Raw genomic sequence first — 27666 nt, forward strand, 5'->3', positions numbered from 1 at the left:
GTTATCCTGTGCTGATGAAGGAAAACAACCCAGAAACCATTGGTCTGCAGGTACTGTTTAAGGCTGAATGGGGACATCGACTCCCTTGTTCGAGGTATAAGGACACAGTTGCACGTCAATAGCCAGCTGGCAAAGATGTTTTCCTGAGACTAAAAAAGACAGTAACACCATTCTAATCAGGACTGTTACTTTACATTGGCAAATAGACTGTACTCTCTCTTTCAATGTATATATTTATATATAAATGTCAAACGACAAGAATGAGTGCTCAACACCACATTGATGGGTAAAATTTCTTTATTTGTGTATTAAGGCTACCATTGGTTTTATATTAAGAAAACTGTCTTAATATCTTGAGAATTTAAAAATTTCTTGCATGAACAATTTTTGGGGAGGAAAACACCATAATGGAGATGAACACCATTCCTCCATGTGATTGGCTTGATAAAATTGTTATGATATTAAGATATTTTTCTTAATATGAAACCAATGGCAGCCTTAATACACACACACACATACACACACACACACACACACACACACACACACACACACACACACACACACACATACACACATTATACATATATATATTGGGTTGTCCAGGAAGTTCATGCCGATTTTTAAAGGAAAGAAAAGGGTCAATAAATACTTGCCATTACATTTTTAATCAACCAAATATGAACCATTTTGTTGCACAATGCATCTCCATCTTTCCTTTAACTTGAAAATACCCTCTTCCCAGAAATGAACTGGTTTCATGGCAAATAAGTCGAAAGGTATATATATATATATATATATAATTTTTCAAGTTACAAAAAACTTCTGAGCCAAACTATATAGTGCACCATTACATCCATAATTTATCCTACAATTCCTGAGAACTAACTTATGGTAGGTGACAGTAATAAATTTGATCACTATAACATGTCCTGCTGAGAGCCACATTGTAATCTCTCCTGTTGCAGACCTGAAAGGAGAAACATAGGATAAAATTTCTGAAGAAAACCTCAAGGCATTTTCTTAGTTGCTACTGTTTGGACAGTGAATATCTGGAGACTGTAAGAAGAGCATTATCCCTGTGCAGTCTAAACCCTAGATTCAGGAAACCCCTATCAGTATCATGAGTTATATATATGTTCACATACACACATGCATACATACGCATATACATTTTTCATCTTTTACTTGCTTCAGTCACTTGACTGCAGCCATGCTGGAGCACTACCTTAAAGGGTTTTGGTTGAACAAACCGACCCCAGGAATTACTTTTTAAATCTTGGTACTCAGTCTATCTGTTACTTTTGCTGAACTTCTAAGATACGGGGACATAAACACACCAACAACAGTTGTCAAGTAGTGGTGAGAGACAAACACAGACACAAAGACACACACATAAATATGTATGTCAGTATATATATATATATATATATATATATATATATATAATTTCCAAAACTAGACACAAGACGTCCACCCGAAAGGGAACACGTGTAGAGTTCTACAAATTACATTCAGTGTATCCTTTCAAATGTCTTCAATCTGGCGTGCTAAGTCCGGAAATAATTCTGTAGTTAATAAATTTTTGCAGCTAATTTACTGGTTTGAGAACATCATTATTTAAAATTTATTAATGAGGGTAGAAATTGATATTAATCAATTAAAACCAGTGGTCTAACATATTAAAAAAAATCCGAAGATTAAAATTATATTACATACAAAAATAAGAGGAATGACCAGCAAAAGTGGACTCCTATATGCTAGAAATAGATGCCGAATCACCTAACCACGACAAAAATATGTTCTCAGTAAAAATTTAGCGACACAACAGACTGTAAAAAGCCAAGACAAATGAAAAAATATTAAATAAAAAAAATCGATTAACCTACGTACCATGGTTTCACCTGTGGTTAGATGATTCGGCATCTATTTCTAGCATATAGGAGTCCACTTTTGCTGGTCATTCCTCTTATTTTTGTATGTTATATATATACATATATATATATATATATATATATATATATATATACACAATGGGCTTCTTTCAGTTTCTGTCTACAAAATCCACTCACAAGGCTTTGGTTGGTCTGAGTCCATAGTTGAAGACACTTGCCCAAGGTGCCACAGTTTGACTGAACCCTGAACCATGTGGTTGAGAAGCAAGATTCTTACCACAGAGCCACACCTGCACTTATATGTATGTGATGGGAATAAATATCTAGATACGAATATATTAATAGATAATGGAATTGTCTACTTAGTCACCATAATGAATACAATAGAATATATACATACATGATTTATTGGTCTTAACTTCAACCACACACATAGCACTAGTCCTATTCTCTTTTTTTTTCAATAATATTTATTATAGATGTTTAAGGTATACATACAAACATACATACATACAGACATGCACGCATATAGATACATATAGCATTTAATGTACACAGTATAAAAGTACAAGCTACTAATAGGTTTTTGCTGTGAAGACACGTGTCTAGATAGGTTTTATAACACACCTTGTATCTCCAAACAATCTTCAGGCTCTGAGTATATGGTCTGTTCTATTAAAAAAATCAGGACACTGGTACGCAAGAAATTACAAGAAAAAATGAGAAGGTTGATAGAAAATGGTGAGTAAAAGTAGGAAAAGGAAGGAAAGAAAATTAGTGTTACATTCCTTTTGACTGTAGAAGTCATAATTAAACTAGTTGTTGTAGAATAATTCAATGGAGTGGGGTCCAAAGTCTGCAAGACAACTGCTCAATCTGGAGAGGGTGATGTCCTCCAGTTCGCAAGAAAGCAATTTGTTCACATGCTTGCATTTGCTGAAAATTTTGGATCTGGAATTAAGTTGTGCAGTGGAATTCTTATATTCAAAAGGAATATGTGATCTACACACGTAGATCCATTTAAACATGCCATGGATTTCTCTATGATTCTCTACTTGACTGTATGTGGTGTGCAGTTGGTCTTCAAACCCCATAAGTCATTAACCAACTTAGTAGCTTTACTTTTGTCTATATGCCAGAAAGAAGATTGATGGTTTGCATAATGACTTTTGAAATTGTCTTCGCATAAACTGATGTAATTTGTCTTTTGAGTTAGGTTATCTTGAAGTGTTGCTGGCACTTCTGCCTCACAGACAATGGAGTTTATCATTCATGCCTAGTCAAATGGGCGAGCTTCAAAGTCTCAATATTTACAACTGAGAGTTGACTTTTGGCGATGCTTATGAGTGATAATGTTCTTCATATTGGGGCAGCAACTGTATGATAGTTTAACCAAGTTTCTATTAAAAATCTTCCTGCAGTTATGGTTTAATGAGAAATGCTAAAAGAGACAAAATTTCTTACTGATGTTAGTTTTAACATTTAGATTAGCATTTTCCATGGAAAACTGAATGCAAGATAATAATGATGATGATGAGGTAGAGGAGGAGGAATAGAATGCTTGTAATGATGATATATATATATATATATACAAGTACACAATTGACTATTTGTATATTAAGATATATAAATGTACATACATATGTATATTAATGTTTATACATATATATTAATATGAATATGTAAACACACACACACACACACACACACACACATATCAATACATATATACATATGTGTGTACATATGTATTATATTTATTTTATAGTACAGACTATATTTGCTTTGACCCCTGTATATTGCAATACACACAATATATGACTATAAAATATACAATAAATGCATAAAATAAAGTTGTAAAACTTGTAAAACAAACAATGTTAAAAGGCACTTTACATCCAATTTTCCATGCTTGCATGGCTAGATAGTTCAATGGTTGGAACAATTGCCTTCACAATTGGACGGATACCATTGCCTTCCGCAAATCATTCAGCTGTTATGTACGAACTGGAGCCTGTCATTTATTCAGTCAGGCAATATGGAGTAAGCAGAGTTATGTGCCTTGATCACAGGTGCAATACCATAGGAGCAGCAGTAGGAAGTGAACCTTTACTGCACACACACACACACACAAATACATACATGCACACAAACACACAATATAAGTGTATATATATGTGTGTGTATATATATATATATATATATATATATATATATATATATATGTGTGTGTATATATGTGTATATATATATGTGTGTGTGTGTGTATATATATACACACACACATGCACACAAACTCACATGTGTATGTGTATCCCAAGTTGCCCAGGTAAAGCTCAAACTAAGAGATTAACAAGATTAATGTCAGTTAATAATTCAATTTATCCTCACCATTTAATGTTTTCATACTGTTTTGGTCTTTAAACATTCCTTTTGATCTATTTCAGAACTTTTAAATATTTTGCAAATCATGTAGAAAATACTTTAAAGATTTTACTTGAATTATTAATGGAAATATCTTTATGTACATATGTATATGTGTGTATGCGTATGTGTATGTGGGCGTTTGTAAATATTCAAACATACATGTGTACAAACATGCACATGCACACATATTTTCATTATATATATGTATATCTGTGTGTGTATGTATATATACATACACAAACATATTTATAAATATATATTTATGCATACACACACACACACACATATATGCATATATATATATATATATATATATATATATATATATATATATATATATATTCATATATTATTTACACATATGTACACAAACATCAGTACATATACCTTCATACACTCACATATGTATTTGTGTGTATACTATACAAATTTAGAATCTGTGCCTACCTTAAATATGGTGAAAATAGTTTATTGTTGTGTAAAAATGGTATGATTATTATACTTTTAAACACAACTCCTTCTGCCTAAAGTCTCTTCCAGTAAATTTCTGGGTCCTAGAACCCCAAATACAGAAGAATGTTGTCACTGATTTTTATCATCAAAGTCAAGTATTTTCCAAATTCACAAAGAAAATAAGAAGAAGAGAGAAAATTGAAAAAGATGGAGTGAAATATATAGAAATGATTAAACTAGACAAAGTTAAATGTTGATACATATTGAGAGAGACAATAAGAGAGAAAGAGGATTTGGGAAAAAGGGAAAAAACCCAGACGGAAATGGATGAGAAATGAAAAAGAACCTGAAGGTTAATAGAATAAAATGAAAGCATATATGTTTGTATGCGTGTGTGTATGCGTGTATGTGTGTGTTTTTGTGTATGTTTGTGTTTTTGTGTATGTGTGTATGTGTGTGTTTTTGCTTGTTTGAGTTTGTGTCATAGATACATATCAAACACACCTTCAAACAAATACACAAGCATACACTCACAAACACTCATGCATACACATGAATGCACATACACATAGTAACATGTACTTCCACAGACATTGCTCCAGTTCATTCAATTGGCAAAAACGAGCTGTACCTGTGTTTCAAAGAGCTACCCTTGTTACATCTGTGTCATCCTGAATCTCCCTGAAAACTACATTAAGGAATAGTGTGGAGTACTCAGCCACTTGCACATTAATCTCACAAGCAGGCTGTTCCATTGATCAGATCAGCTGGAACATTCATTACCATTACTGATTGAGTGCCAGTTATATACATGTGTGTGTGTGTGTGTGAGCATGTGTATGTGTGTAATATATATATGTGCATATACTTATATTCGTGAATGTGTGTGTGTGTATGTATGTATGTACGTACGTATATATGTATGTATTCTTATATAGATATGCTAGATTATTTTTTTTGTGAAAATGTAAAGGTCAGTTTGATGTTCAATTTATTTTTGTTCTATCCCAGTTGCATGTTTTTTATGTTTTTTTATGACTTTATTTAATGGTCTTTTATTATTGGTGTATAACATTTTATTTGATTCATGTACTTATTTTTATATCATATTTTATTTCTTTTTACTTTTGATTCTTTGTATAAGTTATGTTATTGTTTATGTGAGATGTTCCTCATTGTTTCTCAGTTCCTAGTGTAGACATGTAGCACACTGCAACTACCAAAACGTATTGTTATAGAAATAAGCGAAAAAGCTAATAAAAAACGATGTACCATTTGACAAGTCACTTGAGGAGACACATCTGCATTTATGATACACCGCAATTGTTTGTACAGTATCTCACCTGTGAGGTCAAAATGATCACAGTGAATAAAGAGTCTCATGAATTCCATTATCTTTCTCTCATGTACAATATTTACACACACACACACACAAACATTATCCCAAAATTATAGTATTAAATATCCATCACAGCTGATCTTATCAATCAGTTTCACATAAAGAATACAATGGAGTGTTAGGTAACAATTTGATTATATAACTTTATACTCATCAGAGTTAGCTAATATTCCCTTCCATATTGGCTAACTTTGATGAGTGTAAAGTTATATAATCAGATTCTTACCTAACATTCCATTGTATCCTTTATGTGAAACCGATTGGTAACATCAGCCGTGATGGATATTTAATACTATACTTTTTGGACAATATACCAACTCTACTAACAGATATATGAGTGCATCTTTTACCTGATTTATGGTCTCTTAGATATATAGATATATAGAGATAAATATAGATAGATAGGTACAGGTATGGCAGTCTGATAAGAAGCTTGCTTCCCAACTACATGGTTTCCATTTCAGTCCTACTGTGTGGCACCTTGGGTAAGTGCCTTCTACTGTAGCCTCAGGCTGACCAAAGCATTGTGAGTGAATTTGGTAGATGGAAACTGAAAGAAGCCTGTCATATCTAGTTTATATAATCACAGTATGCTTGTGTATAATGACTAATGCATACATTTCCACAATTCTCAACCGATTTTCACCAAACTTTACACACACATTACTTATGTCCCAAGAATGGTCATGCACTAAACATTTTTTCCCAGAGCTCCCACGTAAATGGACCTAAATGGACATAGTGCTCTTGAATGTAGGGTCTTTCATACTTTTTTAATATTTTTATAAAAGTGAAAGAATTTTGTCTATTTATTTTAACTGTCTACCTGCCATGGCGATTAAATTGACTAGGAACACTGTACACAATGAATATCCAATACCAAAAAATCTTAATCTCCATATTTAAACTGCATTAAACTTTGGCAAGCTTACCTTTACCTTTTCTAAGTTACTTGAAAGATGATGTTCCCTTTCTTCTATTTGTTGATACCTTCCCTTTCTTCTATTTGTTGATACCTTTGTTGACCTACCAATGCATTGTTTCACTTTAAGGATGCTTATTTACCCATCCATTATGATATTTTAACTGTTGTCCATTGTTTCAAATACGTTTAGGCATTGTTGTTCAAGCCTTTTTTTTAAACAATCACATATGATTCGTCCCAAAGAATCAACCTTTAAATAAGAATTTTGCTTCTACTAGTGAAAGCTATACATATCTTTCAGAAGCTTCATACCAATTTAACTTTATGCAGCATTCACTCTTAGTTTATGTGCAGGCTATGTGGGAAGGCAGAATAAAGGGACTTTTGTTAGCTTATCTTTCTGAAAAAATAGTTCCTTTAGCTGTTGAAAAAAATAAACTTGCAGAGGAGAAGTTTTAACATCTTCCTTCAATTTCATTACACTATTTATATGGCTGTTTTTGACAAGAAATTTCCCTTTCATATAAAACAACTATATTTTGTTGTCATTATCTGTAATCTACTTTCAAAACACTTCAGTAGCTCTACTTTGCAAAGCTTGCAAACTTATATGTTCAATGATCATTAAAGTACAATGACCTCCACAATAGCCAGTCTTCAATTTGATTTTCTGTTCCTATGTATGTATATCTATGTAAATATATGTCTGTCTGTATATATATATATATATATATATATATATATATATATATGTATGTATGTATTCTGAACAAGACTGTCTGACGAACAGGAATGTGAAACTCTGAGTAACAGTTTTTGTGATATATTTTTTACTGCTTTTCAATAAAGCAGAGGTTTACTCTACCTTTGGTGTTCAAGTATTATTTTTTCCACCTTGTTTCACATTTGTGCTAACTCTAGTATGTATGTATGTATGTATGCATGCATGCATGTATGTATGTATGCATGCATGCATGCATGTATGTATGTATATGCATGTATGTATGCATGTGTGTATATATATATATATATATATTTATATATATATCTGTAAAAATATATGACACTTATTCGGTAGCCATGATAAAACTATTGAGATCACTTTCTTTCTTTTGTTGTCCTTTCTATCAATATGTATATGCGTGTGTGTGTGTATAATAATAAAAGGGTAAAATTAATTAATTAATTAATCAATTAATTAATTAATTAATTAATAATTAATAATTTTACCAAGTCGTCAGTACGTTAAAAATAACCATTTTAGGTAAATTTATACAAATATTCTATAATTATATACATAATTACAATCAGGGTTCAGCTAATTACTTCACCATACACTGATTTAGAAATAGGAGCTAAATGCCTATTCTACTACCATAAAAGATCTCCGAGACAGTAGACACACTTTTTTACATAGGCAAAAAGAAAAAATAATGAATCCACACGACTCAGATTTGCTACATACATGTTTTGAGATTGAAGTAAAGTTATATTTACTAATCTGAGTCGTGTGGATTCATTATTTTTTTCTTTTTGCCTACGTAAAAAAGTGTGTTTACTGTCTCAGAGATTTTTTATGGTAGTAGAAAAGGCATTTAGCTCCTATTTCTTAATCAGTGCTTGGCGAAGTAATTAGCTGATCCGTGATTATAAATATGTATATAATTATAGAATATTTGTATAAATGTATATATGTATATATATATATAAATGTATATATATGCATGTATATATATATCTATATATAAATGTATATATATATGCATGTATATATATATCTATATAAGAATGTATATATATACATATATATAAATGTATATATATATGTGTATATATATATGTGTGTGTGTGTATGCATATGTATGTATATATATATATCAATCAGAGTATGTATGTGTATAATGACTAATGCATACATTTCCACAATTCTCAATTGATTTTCTCCAAATTTTACACACGTGTTTATGTCCCAAGGATGATCTTGTGCAAATGGATGTGAATGGACAGTTTTTTTTGTATGTAGGGTCTTCCATACATTTTTAATCTATCTATGTATGTATAAAATCCTTTGTATTTCTGTCTGTTCCCAATGCATTTTCAAATGGCTAAACCAAATCAAATCGAATTTTACATGGTAATAGTATGAGACTGCAGGAGTGTCAACAAAAAATTTGGGGGCATCAAAACAATGCAACATTGGCTTTAGTTCTGTATTACATCTCAAAACTCAAAGAATAAAAGTGAAACCTTTGAGAGAATAAGTCATAAATAGTTCACTTTTAATAGTTTTTCTTGTATTCTCTCACTTTAATGCTTTCACTATGTATACATATACATGTATACATATATATACATATATACATATGTATATATATATATGTTTATATATGTGTATATATATATATGTGTGTGTATATATATATATATATATATATATATATACATATCTTATCTATTCATATGTAAGACCATTATTTCGAGCATTGAATGTGAAAGAGGAGGTCTTTTCTTTCTGGATGCTCCAGTTGGAACTGGCAAGACATTTGTCAGCAACTTTCTTCTGGCTAAACTGTGCCAAATGAAACCCATTGCCATAGCAGTGGTGTCAATTGGAATAGCTGCGACTCTGCTAAATGGTGGCCACACAGCTCATTCCTGTTTTAAACTCCCTTTGGACCTGTCCAAGAGAGGGAAGGAAAACTGCAGCATCAGTTGTGGTTCTATAAAAGACAAACTTCTGGGTGAATGTAAGGTTGATCATCCCAGATGAGGTAACGAGCCATAAGGTTTCCTTTGAAACTCTTGACATGGTCTGACAGGATTTGAGACACAACACCAGGCTCATGGGAGGTGCCACAGTCTTGTTTTCAGGATACTTTAGACAAATCCTTCCTGTAGTTTCAAAGGGGACAAGAGCTGATGAGGTAAATGCCAGCATCAAGTTGTCCTACCTATGGAGCAGTGTACAAAAGCTGGGACTCAGAACCAATATGAGAGTGCAGCTCAGTGGTGATGATGCGGACAGAACCTTTTCAAAGCTGTGCCAAATGTTGGACATCGGTAATGGCACTTCGGTTGGCGAGAAGGATGGCTGGGTAAGTTTGCCTTTTGGACATATGGTATCTGATTTAAAGGAACTAACGAATAAGGTGTTTCCTAACCTGAGGAATCAGCTTACAAACCACAACTGGTTGAAAACCCATGCTATTTTAACCCCAAAGAATGTGGCAGTTAATGGTTTGAACATCAAACTTCTGGAACAGTTACCAGGTGAGCGTCACATGTACAATTCCGATGAAGCTGTGAATTATCCAGTTGAATTCTTGAATAGTCTAACACCACCTGACCTCCCACCTCACAACTTCCACCTCAAGATTTGGTCACCAATTATGCTGCTTCGAAACCTCAATCCATCAAAACTTTGAAATGGTACATGACTTATAATAAAGAAGATGGTGCCAACAGTCTTGGAGACAACAATTTTGACTGCTAGAACAAGCAGTGAGCTTGTATTCATTCCTAGAATTCCACTTATTCCCTTGGATATACCTTCCCAGTACAAGCACCTGCAATTCCCATTGAAACTGAGCCTTGCAATGAGCATTAACAAGACCTAGGAGCAGTCCTTGAATGTGGTAGGTCTGAACCTTGTGGAACCAGTTTTTTCACATGGTCAACTTTATGTGTCGGCAATCTTAATCATTTGTTTATTTATGCCCCACAAGGGAAGACCAAAAATGCTGTTTATCAAGAAGCTCTGCAAACTTAATAAAAATTCACCAAAACATAAGATATTTATTATTTAACTGTAATATTTGTAAGTGTTGCAAATATATTGATAATCTACATGTTACTTTATTTTAAAATCTATATGTAAATTTATCTGTATATCTACTGTAAAACTAAATGTCAGTCTGTTTCTACATTCATTGTAAATCTATTTCAACACTAGCGCCCATAAGGGTTTTATGTTCTGGGAATGCACAAAAGCCCTTTTCAGAGTTATTTACTTTGAATTGCTATTATCTCATATCCGATTAGCTTGTTATTACGTATCATGCTTCACGATTTTAGCATACATACCTTATTAGTATTTGCTCCTAAGTTCTATATACTCTAGGAATGCATTAAAGCCCTTTTTGGGGATACTTTATTTGAATTCTTACTATCGAGTAACTAATTTCATGTTATTAAGTAACTGACTTCACAATTAGGATACTCATAACTTATTGGGATTTCCTAAAAACAAGATCGTATGTAAGACAGTTCAGTATTCTCTGGAAATGCACAAAAACTGTTTTAAGGGCTACATACTTTGTATTGTTGTTGGATTAGTGAAACAATTATGAGAATGAAACCAAAGGATAAGCCTGCTTTTCCAGGAATTACTGGGTATGTCAGCTAGTATATAAATATGTATATATGTATATTACTGTATATATATATATATATATATATATATATATATATATATATATATATATATATATATATATATATATATATATATATATATATATATATACATATACATAATACATATATAGTCAATTGAGGTGTATCGAAACATTTGCAGTGATTATTAAAAAGGTGCCTAACTGTTCTTACTCTTCCTTTTGACTCTTTTACTTTTTACATATACATATATACATATATGTGTGTGTATGTGTGTAGGTGCAGGAGTGTCTGTGTGGTAAGTAGCTTGCTTACCAATGACATGGTTCTGGGTTCAGTCCCACTGCATGGCACTTTGGGCAAGTGCCTTCTACAAAGCCTTGTGAGTGGATTTGGTAGAGAGAAACTGAAAGAAGCCATTGTATATATGTGTATATATATATATATATATATATATATATATATATATATGTGTGTGTGTGTGTGTGTGTGTGTGTGTGTATATGTTTGTGTGTCTGTGTTTGTTCCCCCCAACATCGCTTGACAACCGATGCTGGTGTGTTTATGTCCCCGTAGCTTAGCAGTTCGGCAAAAAGAGACCAATAGAATAAATACCAGGCTTACAAAGAATAAGTCCTGGGGTCGATTTGTTTGACTAAAGGCAGTGCTCCAGCATGGCTGCAGTCAAATGACTGAAACGAGTAAAAGAGTATATATAAGCTGATTTACTGGATTTGTACAGTCTCAGAGTATTGCAAGGTGCTGATTGTGATGCAGATGACAAAATGGTTAGGGCCAAGTTCAAGTTCAGGGTCCATAAAAAAATTAGTAGTGCAGGTGTACATGTACCAAAGAAAATTGATGTAGAGCAGCTAAAACAACCACAAGTTTTGCAGTTGTTTCAGAAGAGATGCAGCAATGTTCATTTTAAAGGTTCATGGCAATCTTTCTGGGATGGAATACATATAATGGTAACAGAGGCATTAGGTTTTAAGAGGAGACAATACGAAGACTGGTTTGATTCCAGTGATACAGTGATAAATGAGCTTTTAGCAACAAAGAGGTCTACTCATGTAAAGCTTCTTGACCCAAACGTTAAGAACAAAGTGCAACTAGAAAAGTTGTGCAATTCTCAGAAAGCAGACTTGCAAAAAGAATTCAGGAGGCTTAAATTTGTCTGAGGATGTACAACCAGCCTATGACAGGAAAGACACTAAAAGTTTCTATAGTTTATTGCTACAAGCTTTTGGACTGCAATCTTTATCATATGTTCCCTTGAAGTCGAAAGATGGAAATGAGGTTAGTAAAGATCCTCCTCGAATAATGAATACTTTGCAGATCTTTTCCACAATCTGTCAGTTGTAAGCATACCCATCATAAGCAATATTATGCAAAGAGAGTGCAACACATGAATGATACACCTTTCATTGAAGAAGTAAATCTGACATTATGTAAACAGAGATCAGGTAAAGCTCCTGGATTGAATGGTATTTCAGTTGAAATTCTGAAAGCAGGTGGCGATCATATTTCATCTGAAATTCATAACCTGATAACTTGAGTTTGGAATGAATCTTCTGTGCCACAAGAATAGATAAATGGCATTCTAATCTCTGTATATAACGGTAAGGGCCTGAAAGCAGTGTGTAGTAATTCTAGAGGGATAACTCTTCTGGCATATACCGGGAAGATACTTTTAAAAGTCATGTTAGATCGTTTTGTTGAAAATGTGTGTTCACATGTGATTCCTGAAGAACAGTGCGGTTTCAGACCTGAGCAAGGAACAATGGACATGATATTTTCTGTGAGGCAGGTTCAAGAGAAATGCTTAGAGGAACAAATGCCACTATGCAAGGTTTTCTGTATATGTATATAATATGTATATATATGTATATATGTATATGTATGTATATTTATATGTTTATTTATATATATATATATATATATATATACATACATACATACATATATATATTTATATATAAGGTAACAAGCAAAGGAAAAAATTCCTTCAAAGGGGTGTGTAAAACATCCAATTCACTGGTACCTTGATTGAATGTCACATAAATATGTGTATAATGCAAATTAGAAACAATAGATTAAATAAAGAGATACAAATGACAAACCAATAATTTATTTATATTATAACATAATATACTATGAATATAATATAATATAATATAAACAATTATTTAGAAAGCCAAAATGCCAACAATTTGTTTCGACATATACATTTTTTGATATATAAACAATTCAACTCCCTTATATATAAGCTTCAGGGCAATTGGTATGTAGACAGACGAAATTCCATGTAAAAGTATTGCTGGATTGTAAAAATATTAATTCAAATGCTTATGTATTATGAGTGTGAGCATTAACCATTCAGCTACATATCAATTACATTAAAAATTTAAAAACAACAAAGTTATAATGGACAAAATAATTTAGTAAGTAGAATCTACAACTCTCGAAACATACTTGCATCTGTGCCTCAGTGTTTGTACCTCCACCATTGCTTGACAACTGATGTTGCGGTGTTTATGTTCCCGTAAATTAGTGGTTTGGCAAAAGACACTGATAGAATAAGCACTAGGCTTACAAGGAATAAATTCTGCAGTCGATTGGTTCGACTAAACACAGTGCTCCAGCATAGCCGCAGTCACATGATTGAAACAAGTAAGACAATACAAATCTATGCCATTTTAATCTTGAGCAATGCTGGGTATCTCTGCTACTATATGTGTATGTGTATATATATATATATATATATATATATATATATATATATATATATATATATATGTATATATACACATGTATATATATATATATGTATATATACACATGTATATATATATATATGTGTATATATATAAGCAAAAATTTAGATTCAGATCAATATGGTACTTAAGCTGAGGCACCAGAATTTAGTACGGTATTATCCATACAATTTCAAAGTAAGGTGATTAAAATCAAAATAAGCAACAAAGATATCCAGAAGTAATGCAGTACAATCGTTTCATGCAATTCCATTTAATTGAACAATGAAATCATTACATCAATTTAAAATGCAGAGCAATCCCCAGCTGCACAAAGACATACAATTTAATTAAATTAGAACAGATGGATACATTAGTATAATTATACCTAAACTCTCCAAGAAGTTAAGGAGATAGACAAAGAACATGCTGCTTCTACTACAGCATATAAGTTACTAAATTATCAAGAAGACTCTGCCTGTCACTGATTTTATTTTTTTGTTATGGGGTCAGTGTTAATTTATAGACTAGTTTATCAAATCTTTGTATATCTAAGGCTGAGAGAATAAAGGGCAGTATCTGTTAGGAGTAGGGCTGAGAGAGCAGACAGAAATCATAGTTGGTATAGTCATAAAAATCAAGATTTATTAGAAGCAATATCATGAAGTTTGGTAAAGGAAAACTTAAAAGAAGATGTTAGCTGACAACTAAGGGGGTCGCCACTAGCAGACCATTGATAATGAAACAAGGGAAGTCTTATCATGTAGTACTATAGTTAAATGTTTTAAACAATGTTGCTATATTGTATACAGTTAAAGTTTATGGTTATTCTGAGGGTTATTAAGCAGAATATATTAACAAAAGGATAGAAATTTATGAATACTTTTGAGTATATTCCAAACTTTTACCACAATAGAGGGAGGAAAAGAAAATTATCCAGAAATAGTTTAATATTTATACATATAGTACACTTAAATACTAACTCATCAGATGGTGTCTGTGAATATTGATTAATTGGTATATACTGGTATTAATAAAGGATTATTGAGGAAAAGAACATTCTAATTATATATTAATAAAATTATAATCTAAGCAGTTTTTTTTATAAGTAGTGAATATACCAGTATAGTCTTATATAAGCTAAGTACGAATTTATAGAGATACACAGATTAGCTTAGTTTTATGAATAAATAAAGGCTAATTATAAATTAATAAAAAATGAAATAAAATAATCAAGTAGGGCAGAACACAATAGAAAAAGAATAAAACAGCTTAATTACTAATACTATGGTAAAGTATATGTAGCTTATTAACACCAATAGAGAAGATTTATAGAAAAAGTATAATAATTCAAAATATATTGGACTAAAAATTATATATTAACTTATTTAGCTAATATCAATAAAAGACTGATGTCTGGTATCAGCTAAAGGAATATTTAAGTTATGGAACATTCATATTTTACACTAATCTTTCTACATATAAATGAAGGGTTATATTATAGGTTTAAGAAGTTATTGTTACTCCTTACATGATATCTATAGTTTCTTAGTGGTACTTGTTTAGAAGGGTTATTTATATAAAGGCCTTTATAAAATACTAAGATCAGGAGGGTAGAGCCATTTAAGAAAGAGATAAATCAAGTAATTTCTAAAGATCATTTCAAACAATATTGTCTTATTGTATAAAGTTAAAATTCAGAGTAATCAAGAAGATTATTAAGAATGAAATTTTAACAAAGGAATAAAACTTCTATGAATATTATGAGTATATACCAAATTTTTTACCAAAATAGAGGGAGGAAAAGAAAATTGCAAAGAAAATAGTTTAACATTTATTTACTTATTACTTATCTAAATATTAACTTATTATATGATTTCTATAAAGATTGATCAATTGGTTTTACCTGGTATTTAATGATGGACCAACTGGGGTTAAAGAACATGTTAATTGTATACTGATTTAATTGAATTTAACTATTTAAGTTGTCAAGATACCAGTATTACCTTATATAAGCTGAATATGAAATAATAGGGGTACAAGGATTAGATTTATTTAAGGCTACTATAAAATAATAATAACTAACAATAATAAAATGATCAGTTAGGGTAGAGCATCGTAGAAAAGGAATAAAGACAGCCTAATCACTAAAACCATAATAAGGTATCCATACCTTATTAACTTCAATAGCAAATATTATAGAAAATGTATAATAATTTAGGTAAAACAATATGTCATTATTGTATAAAGTTAAAATTTAGGGTTATCAGGAAGATTTATCATTGAGGTGAGAGAACAAATTTACTATAAATGAGTTAAACTATAATCTAAGCAGTTTAATTTTAAGTTATGAAGATACCTATAATTGTATATTATAAGCTAAGTATGAATTTATAGGGGTACAAAAATTTAGTTTTGTCTAGTTGCAATTATAAAGTATTAAAATGGTCAGGTAGTGTAGAAACACCATAGAAAATAATATAAAATAGCCTAATCACTAAAATCACGATGAAGTTTATACACAATTTAGTAATTTCAATAGAGAAGATTTATAGAAAATATGAAATAATTCAAGTATTTAAAACTAAAATTGTTTATTTACTTTATTAGCTTGTATCTGTAATAATTGATACCCAATATTAACTAAAGGAAAATTATTGCTATAGGGCATGCTACCTATGCACTGATTTTAAATTTAGAGGTACATTATAGGTTTTAAATCACAAGATCAATAAAGTACTACTTTCTAAAATATTTGAAGGTGCGGGTGGCACTATGTACACATGATACCCTAAGGTCTAATCTATTATTAATCAGGTTGCCATTTTCTTTATTCTTAAAAATTTCATATGTTTCTATAGAGCAAAGCTCACACCCATATCTGCTATTTCTATAAGGCTGAGCTTTTCTTATTATTTCCCATTTGAGGCTAAATGCAATTCCACTTTCTTTCAATCCCAAAATCTTACTGGATAATGACGTACAATTTGCCTAATGTTTAAGTCTAAAAGACAGCACGTGATTGTATATATGCAGTTTCAAATTAATTGAAACACCAAAGTAAATATAATTATTAGTTGTAGTTATTATTGTGCATTTATATACTACGTTCTGGGTAAGACATCGGCCTTATAATGGACATCAGGATTTAACTCTACAATTGCAACCAGGACAATTATTATCATTAATATTAGTATTATTAAGATTTAAATTATTATATATATATATATATATATATATATATATATATATATATATATATATATATATATACATGTATATATATGTGTATATATATGTATATATGTATAAATATATGTATATATCGATATATATTTGTATATATGTACGTATATGTATATATATGTATATATATGTATATATGTGTATATATATGTGTATATATATGTATATATGTGTGTATATATGTATGTATATATATGTGTGTATATATATGTATGTATATATATGTATGTATATATGTACATATATGTATGTATATGCATATATATGTATATATATATAAATATGTATATGTCTATGTATATATATATCTACATATATGTATGTATATATATGTATATATATATATATGTAATTATATATGTATATATATATATTTATATATATGTATGCATATATATGTATATATAAATATATGTATATATATATATATATATATATATATATATATATATATATATATATATATATATATATATATATATATATATATATATATATATATATATATATATATATATATATACACACACAATTAAATGTTACAAACCTCATTAAGCGATAGCGAAATCCTATAAAAGTACTGGTTAATTACCTATACAAAGAGTATTGAACATTATATTTAATACTCCACTGCAAGGTAACTATATAAACTGGAGTTTATATATATTATTATTATAATAAGATGAGAGAATCGAAAGGTAATTAATAAATCATAATTTATTAGTGAAAAATTGACAAACAACCCTTACAGCTGTTTCAATTCAAGCATCTCCTCTACATTTGGCCCGTAAAGGGGATTCGGATTTTCGCCCGGTGGGGGACTATCGGAGGCTCAATGCTGTGATGATAGCTAATCGCTATCCCATTAGGAATTTGCAGGATTTCTCGGTGAACCTGCATGGGTGCACCATTTTCTCTAAGATTGATCTGGTACGGGCCTATCATCAGATACCAGTCAATCCAGAGGACATCCCCAAAACAGCCATCACTACTCCTTTCGGTTGTTTTGAATTCCTATTTATGAGTTTTGGCTTGCGTAATGCTACCAGCACTTTTCAGAGGTTTATGGATGAGGTCGATCGTGGACTTGATTTTGTATTCGCTTATGTCGATGACATACTCATCGCTAGTGATACGAAAGAGAATCATCTCCACCATTTGTCGAAACTTTTTCAGCGTCTTCGCGCTTATAATGTGAAGATTAATCCCGACAAGTGTCTCTTCGGGCAGTCATCCCTGAATTTCCTGGGATATTTGGTTGATTCTAATGGGATCAAACCTCTTCCTGCTAAAGTCGATGCAATTCAACGCATCGCACCTCCAACTTCTCTGCGACAGTTGCGCCATTTTTTAGGTATGGTCAATTTTTACAGAAGATTCATTGACCGGTGTGCAGACAAACTACTTCCTTTAACGAGGCTACTGCAAGGCCATTCTAAGAAGGATGCTGGACTCACTCTTACTGATGAGGCGTTTTCTGCTTTTGAGTCTGTGAAACAGGAGTTATCCTCTGTTCCTGTTCTTGCACATCCTGCTCCTGATGCTCCGCTTTCTTTATTTGTGGATGCTTCCGATTCTGCGGTCGGTGCTGTTTTGCAGCACACTGTAGACAATCAAACAAAACCTTTGGCTTTCTTTTCTTGTAAATTGCAGCCTGCCGAACGCAGGTATAGTACTTTTGATCGAGGGCTATTAGCGATCTATCTGTTGATTCGGCATTTTCAACATCAGCTCGAGGGACGAGAGTTTGTGATTTATACTGATCACAAGCCCCTCACTTTTGCTCTGTCCTCTAAAACGGACAAGCTCTCTCCTCGTGTTTTTCGTCACCTGGATTTTATCTCACAATTTACAGGTGACATTCGTCATGTGCCAGGGAAAGAGAACATCCCAGCTGATGCTCTTTCGCGACTCCCTGTGCATTCTCTTTCCACTCCCGCGGAAATTGATTTGCTGGCAATTTCGCAGGAGCAACCTTCTTTGTCAAGTTTAGATTTGACGAAGTCAAAATTCAGCAATTGTAAATTTGCTTATCTTCTGCTCCCTTCATCCGAAGGCTCTATATTATGTGACACATCCACAGGTTCTCCTAGGCCTTTAGTACCTACGAACCATCAACGTTCTGTGTTTGATGCCCTTCATTCTTTGTCACATCCGGGCATCTCAGCAACAGTAAAGCTTATCACTGCTCGGTTTTTCTGGCCCAATATGCGGCGATCAATTGCCACTTGGACACGCTCTTGCATGAAGTGCTAGAGTGCGAAGGTCCATAGGCACGTTCGTGCCCCTCTTGGACAATTACCTTCTCCTGAAGCCCGTTTCCGTCACGTCCATCTTGATTTGGTTGGACCTTTACCAGTGTGTCGCGGGTTCTCATACCTGTTAACTTGTGTTGACCGTTTCTCACGTTGGCCAGAAGCCATTCCTATAGCAGATATTACTTCTGAGACTGTTGCCCACGCTTTCGTTTCTGGGTGGGTTTCTAGGTTCGGAGTACCAGTCAGTTTGACCACAGATCGTGGCCGGCAATTTGAGGCCGCGCTCTTTCGTGACCTATCACGAATCTTGGGGGTGCATCGTATACGCACCACCAGCTACCATCCCGCTTCTAATGGGATGGTTGAGCGGTTTCATAGACAACTTAAGGCAGCCTTGCGCGCCTCGCCCAACCCGCAGTTTTGGGTTGAAATTCTTCCGGTTGTCCTCCTTGGATGCCGGACTGCGGTCAAAGCTGACCTGGGTTACTCCTCGGCGGAGCTTCTTTACGGCACCACGTTGACGTTGCCTGGCACGATGGTGGTACCAGACTCATCACAACCACCACACCCAGAGTCCTATGTTACTCGGTTGCGAGAGTATTTCTCCAATCTTCCATCTATGGGCCCCAGACAACAGTCACCTCCCTCTAAAGTGCCAGCAGACATTGAGTCTTGGTCTCATGTATTCATTAGGGATGATTCTGTCAAAGGACCCCTTGTTTCTCCCTACAAAGGACCCTATCGTGTGCTTTCTCGCACTCCAAAGTTTTTCAAGGTCGACGCTAATGGTCGTACAGAAATTGTGTCTGTCGACCGTCTAAAATGAAAGCGTACCTTGACAAACCCTCAACTCCCGTGGACGACGTGCCCGTTTTTCAAATGCCGCACACACCTCTACCGCCACACACATTGTCAACGCCTTTACCAATGGATACACCAACATCAACACCATCACAATCACACACACCAGCAATTACACCACCTTCGTCGTTGAAAAGGAACTCAAGTGAACCTTATGTCACTAGGTTTGGCAGGACAGTGCGTTGGCCCAAGAAATTGGCAAAGACTATTTACATTTGACTTATTGTGTTCCAGCGGACAATTTCAGAGTTTTTTTTATTGAACATTTTTCTTCCTTTCAAAGAAAAAAAAAGAAAAAAAAAGAAAACAAACAATCAGACTTTTCAGACTTTTACATTCCGTGATTTCAGTTCCTGGACAGTGGTCATCACGGTTGTTTTATCATTGTCTCATTTGTTTTTCACTAGGTGACATTTACTGCCCATTTTATTTGCATGTTTTTCTTTCATCAATTCTTTTGTACATTGCATGCATGTATCTAACCATTGTCCATCATTTCCTTGAGTTTTTCTTTATATATTTGTGCTACATTTTCTGCGTGGTTTCGGTGGCCATCTTGCCTCAGACGTCCCTCCAAAATTTCTATTTTCGTGCTTCCACACTCGAGGGGGAGCCATTGTAGTGACGTCATTTGGCGCCAAGGTACGGTCGCCATTGCTGCGTTTTTATCCACGCATGCGTGGAGTTCAACATCTAAGCGTTCCCGCTTTTTTCATTCTCTTTTCTCGCCAGCCTGCGAAGAGGCAACACAGGTCCTACAGAGCTCTCTTATTGAGCGTGGTCGTACCAAGCTGTCTCTCCAACAATCCAACTCTGGGGACAGCTCACAACAACATTCCGGCGTCTCAGCAACCAGTTTAAGGCTGCCTATTTCATCCATAAATAAATATTGTTGTGTTGATAGTTCAGAGTTCTGCGTTTCGTTGTTATTCCGAATTTAATATAGGAAAGCAGGTGTACACCTAATGGTGTATAACCACTTTCCTAAAATGCATTACAATGGTTTTTTTCAAGTTGATGGTCAAACCAAAATCATCACAAGCCGAACCAAATGCAGATACAAGAGATTGCAGACCTGTTTCAGAATGACTGACAAGATCACATTTGTCAGCATATAAAAGTTCCCTAATGAGTGAAGTAAAATCTTCGTTTTGAATTTCAGTCTGTTCAGATTTAAAACATTCCCTTTTGTTCGATATTTTAAGTAAATAACCTCCTCAGTGCTTTGAAAAGCATGTGACAATACAACAGCGAAGTATATTGCAAAAAGGGTGGGTGCATCAAAGTCTCCTTGCTTTACTCCATTTTCCACGGCAAAAGATTCAGAGAGCCTTCCATCAAAGTTAACTTTAGCTTTCATATCTTGATACAAAGCTCTGATCATGTTTATAAATTTTTCTGGGCAACCTATTTTCCTTAGAATTAGCCACAGAGCATTTCGATTAACAGTATCGAATGCTTTGCTCAAATCAACAAAGCAATGGTACAGAGCAAGATTTTGTTCAATGCACTTTTCTTGTAATTGTCTGATAGTAAAAATACAATCAGCTGTGCCCCTGGAGGAACGAAAACCACACTGACACTCAGACACTATATTTAGAACTATGAAGGTATTTAAATGTTCTAGCAAAATGCGGGCAAGTATCTTTCCAGCCACAGACAAAAACGAAATAACATGAAAATTACTACACAGATCCTTTGGCCCCGATTTATACAAGGAGACTAAAATGGCATCAATCCAGTCTTGAGGCACTTTCTCAGTTCTCCAACAGTAACAAAAACCATGCCAAATAAGACTGGAGTCTGGTGCAGCTTTCCAGCTCACCAGTCCCATCCAAACCATCCAACCCATACCAGTATGGACAATGGACATTAAATGATGATGATATATGTGTATATATATATATATACACACACACACACACACACACACACACATACATACATATACACATGCACACACACACACACACACACACACTTGTATGTATGTATGTATGAATGTATAAGATCTGTACCAGGTAGCTAGAAGGGAAATTAGGAGACAGATATACTTAGTTAAGGGAAAAGCAGAAAGGAATAAGTTTGCCAGTGATCTGTAGCATGAGGACCAGAGGTTGGGGCGTTTTGGATTGTAAGATAGTGCATCAGAGAAAATGTGATACTGTAGGAAAGAAATGTGTTCACATGGAAGATGGCTCACTTTCAGTTAGGGATTCTGCAAACAAGGAGGCTTGGAAGTGCTACTATGATAATCTACTAAATGTAGAGAATGCATGGGAGAAGGAGAGTCTGCCTGACATTGATCCAACAGAGGGACCAGTTATCTGAACGGACAGTAGCTTAATAAGGTAAAGCATTTAATGATATGGAGACAGAGAAAGCCACTGGCCCAACAGGAATCACTATTGTGATGCTTAAAATATCAGGCAGAGTAGGATATGGACTAGTCACCTGTATATTTAATCAGGTTGTTCATTAGGGAGTCATACCCAACGACTAGTGTAGCAGCATTACAATCAACTACTACAATGGTAAAAGGTGTCACCTTAGACAGAAATAATTACAGAAATATCAAATTGTTTGACTTGGTGATAAAAGTTACATAAAGTGTCATAGCACAATTATGAAGAGAGTTAGCCTAGATGAGATGCAGTTTGGTTGTGTGCCACGAAGAAGCACTACTGATGATATTTTCCTAATGAGGAGAAATATTAAGCCCAAAATAAACCTCTGTATTTGGCTTTTCTGGACAAAAAAAAAAGCCTTTGACAGAGTCCCCTGCTTCCTCCTCTAGTGGGCAATGCAGAAGCTGGAGATAAATGAGTGGTTGGTGAGAGCTGTATGAGCCACGTACAGGGATGTTGTCCATAAGTTGAAAGTCAGCAATGAATATAGTAAGGAAATTAGCATATAAGTAAGAGTTAACCAAGGATTGGTTCTAAGCCTTCTGTTGTTTATCATAGTCTTCCAGACTATAACACAGGAATTTAAAACCAGTTGCCCTTGGGAGTTCTTACTCTGATGACCATGTTCTTATTGCTGAATCACTACCAGAACTAGAGAAGAAATTTTAGTTGTGGAAGCAATGTCTGGAATCAAAGGGCCTTAGAGTTAATCTAGCGAAGACTAAAGTCCTAGTAAGTAGGAAAAAAGGGACAAATTAATGTGAGACATGGGTTGAGATTACAGAGGAGATATGAAAGCTTAAAAGAAATGAAGTCAACAATCTCTGCTGGATGGGTAATGTTAGTGTACGTAAATGACAGAGTGTAAATGATTTAAGAGAAAAACTGGGTATAAGTGGCATCAGATGTAGTGTACTGCACTGGTATGGTTAGGCGAAGTGTATTATGGAGACAGTTGCATAAAGAAGTGTCAATCTCTGATTGTGAAGGGAACATGTGGAAGGCATAGTCCAGGCTAGTAGTGGGATGAAGTGGTGAGAAATGATCTCCAGATGTTGAGTCTCACTGAGATGACAAGGAACCAAGACTTCTAGTGATTTACTCATCAAGCTAAGACTCATCAAGCTAAGTGAAATCGTAGCCATCCATACATACAGGCATGTCCTTCACGGTCATATGCAATTCTCCCCTCTCTCTCTCTCTCTCTCTCTCTCTCTCACACACACACACACACTCAGTTCTGGCAAAACTCCCTGCAAATCATCTTCTCAACATCTACATTACCCACAAACGCTCCATGCCTTTACATATCTATCACACTCACTTCACAACTACACCAGTTCTTCTCATCATCACTTGGTATCTCTAAATAACTCTCCTCACACTCTTATAGAACATTCCCTCTATCCCCTCTGTACTACTTATGCTTCCCACCATGTTTCCCTGTGGGTTGGCCCTCTCTCTCCCTACTCTGACTGTCTCTATCTTTCTCCCTAACGCTATCACATCTCCCTCTTTTTGCTTGTCCTAGTAAGACAGCATTTCCTGTCCTTCTATCATACTCTAACCTCTCACCTTGCACATGGCCACTTCTCTCAGTTCCACTCCCTCTATTAGCAGAGAGTCTCTTGTCCTGCAAGCTAATGGTCACCCTTCAGGTGCTGGTACCATGTAAAAAGCACTTGTGCTGGCGCCACCTAAAAAGCATCTAGGTAGGTATTAGGAAGAGCATCCATCAATGGAGACCATACCAAAACAGACAATTGGAGCCTGGTGCAGCTCTCTGGCTTACCAGCTCCCGTTAAACTATCCAATCCATGCCAGCATGGAAAACAGACATTAAAGGATGATGGTGATGATGATAATATGTACGCCTATATATATATATATATATATATATATATATATATATGTGTGTGTGTGTGTGTGCTGAAAAGTTCCTGGCCTTGGGTAAAAGAAAATACAGCTAGATCAGTTAATTATGATTTTATTTAACAATATTCTCCTCTCAGATTCACACACTTATTGTAGCAGTCCTTCATTTTTTGCTAAGCCCTTTAAGAGAACATGGAAGGTTGGGCCTCCAGCCAGACTTTTTGCAATAACTTTTAAATCAGGAACTTTTCAGCACCCTACGTATATATATATATATATATATATATATATATATATATATGTATGTATGTATGTATCTATCTATCTATCTATCTGTATATCTCTATATATATAAATGTATGTACATGCACACATATATATATCCGCACATGCACATCTGTATATGTGTATATGTATGTATATGTGCTTACACATTTTGTTTATTTTCAGGAAAACATTTGTGTTCGGTCATCAAAGCATAACAAGGTGTTTGAATTCGAGAGGTAAGTTTCATCTAAAAAGTTATGCATCAACAATGGTGCTATGACTTTTAATTGCTTTTTTGTTGTTCCTATTGTCATCATTTAGCTTGTTGTTAGGCTTGACTTTCTGAGGCAGCCCAATGGCACATATTTCTTTGAATGTCTGAGTGTGAGTCACAGATTCCATATTTCAGATATTCCATGTAAACTATACATTAAATATTTCTTGTTTTTGTTGTTGTTTAGCCCATATTCACACTGCTCAAGCTGAACTATGATCAAATGCATGCTAACTGTGACCACCTCACCTTTTTTTTTTATCTTTAGATACAGAGCTCTGATAATCACATTACATTATTTCATATTTCTCTAAAAGTGAAAAGATAAATTGAAGAACATTTAGGACTGATTCCAGGAATTTTTTGAGGGGAGGGCACAAGGTTAGAAAGGAATACAATTCCAGGAGACAATGGCGTAATAACACTATTTAGAAGGGTGCACTTCGTTTCTTGGGGGGTGGGGGCACATAGCCCTCAGCTCAAACCCACTCCTTGGGTCTGCCCCTGACATTTGATTAGTACTTCAAGCATGTTGAACAAGGTGATCTTCTATATTGCTTTGTGTATTCAGTGTTGAAATTTCTGTTGTTTTTCCAGCATTCTAACTGTGACTGTCCCATCTTATTATTGAGCATACAGTTACAGAATTGACTTTGACATATCTGTTGGAGTTTTCACAGTCAGTTGGGTTTATTTGCAAAGCTATTTGGCTGTTGTAATTACATAGTGTTGTTTTTGTTATTGTTGTTGTTTCACACCAGGCTACTTTTCACATGATCAAAGATGCTCTGATTATGGTCACCATGATTTTCAGTCTTGACCTTCATTCAAAAATTTGAATGCTTCTTCTAGCAAGTTGACTAACGTTGTTGAACTGTTGTTGTTGTTGCTGCTGCTGCTGCTGCTATTGCTATTCTTAGGGGTAGATGCATTCATTAGTTCCATTGTCAATCCTAATTTGAGATATTCCAGCCATAAACATTTCAACATTTTAGGATTATTCAGAACTACATTATGTAGCATGCTAAGTGGTGATTTGTGGGAGATTTAACTGTTATTTCTAGCATGCTGTACAACCATGTAGAGGCTCCTTTATTGGCTTGTTGTTGTTACTGATGGTGGTTGTTGTATTGTTACATTATTAATGACATCAATAATGTTCTTAATGAAGTGATACTTGTGTCACCATTCTTTTCCTTCCATGACCATTCGTTATAGTAGTTGTCATACAACTAATGATCTCGTGTGAGAGATGCATGTGTGTCACACATTCTTGGTTCTCCTTTCTCATAAAAGTGATACAGAAACTAATATTCTGCTGTTACTATTGTTCTAGGTGGAAGAATTAGAGTGCTGGACGGAAAACACCCACTGTATTTAGTTACCACATAACACAACGTAAGAGTGTTGAGCTTATGACTGTTAGGTGATGGGTTCAGTTCACAGACCAGGCAGCATATTGTATGCCAGAGCAAGACACTTCACTTTATGTTGCTTTCAACTAAAAATGGATGCCAGTAGCAGCTGGGATTAATCCTGCAATAGGCAGGCAAACCATCTCAGTTTCTTAAAGGCAATGAGCTAGTTTGCTAAACTAGGATTAACTCTAGCCTAATCATCCAATGAGAATAAGACACATTTTAACTTTTCAATTAATTAATTTATCTCACTTTAAGTTATCATCATTATCATTACCATTTAATGTCTGCCTTCCATGCTGGTATGGGCTGGATGATTTGACAGGAGCTGGCCAGACAGAAGACTGCACCAGACCTCTGTGTCTGTTTCCGCATGGTTTTTATGGCTGATTGCCCTCCCTAACACCAACCACCCTGCAGAGTGGACTGAGTGCATTTAATGTGGTACCAGCAAGATCAGTTTTGGCATGGTTTTTATGGCTGGATGCCCTTCCAAATGCTAACCACTTCACAATGTTGACTGAATGAGTTTTATGTGGCACCAACAGCAGCTGGGTCAGCAAGTAACTTGCAAGACAAGAAGTCTTTGAGAGGGGAGGGGCATTGATTGGAGGAGGTGATCTTGTGTTGGATGATGAAAGGTTAGAGTCTGACTGAGACAGAGATGCAGAAACAAGTGTCTTGCTGTAGAGAAGGTACATGGTTATGTGGCCAGAGAGAGAGAGAGAGAGAGGGGAGATATCAAGTGTGCAAGTGAGAGCAGGAGAGAGATGGTCGTGAAGTACCAGGGTATACTCACTTACCTGGAG

The 27666-nt window shown here is 34.3% G+C and overlaps 1 protein-coding gene across 1 annotated transcript in view; it reads left to right on the forward strand.

The window, feature by feature from the left end:
• The window catches only part of LOC106871796 (kinesin-like protein KIF25), a 495647-nt gene that overhangs the window by 252623 nt on the left and 215358 nt on the right, over positions 1 to 27666 (forward strand). Inside the window, exon 7 of the mRNA XM_052967306.2 lies at positions 25349 to 25401. Coding sequence (XP_052823266.1) covers positions 25349 to 25401 — 53 coding nt within the window. The remainder of the gene's footprint in view (positions 1 to 25348; positions 25402 to 27666) is intronic.

Source organism: Octopus bimaculoides, chromosome 4 (genome assembly GCF_046866305.1).
Source record: "Octopus bimaculoides isolate indiv1 chromosome 4, ASM4686630v1, whole genome shotgun sequence".
NCBI classification, from domain to species: Eukaryota; Metazoa; Mollusca; class Cephalopoda; order Octopoda; family Octopodidae; genus Octopus; species Octopus bimaculoides.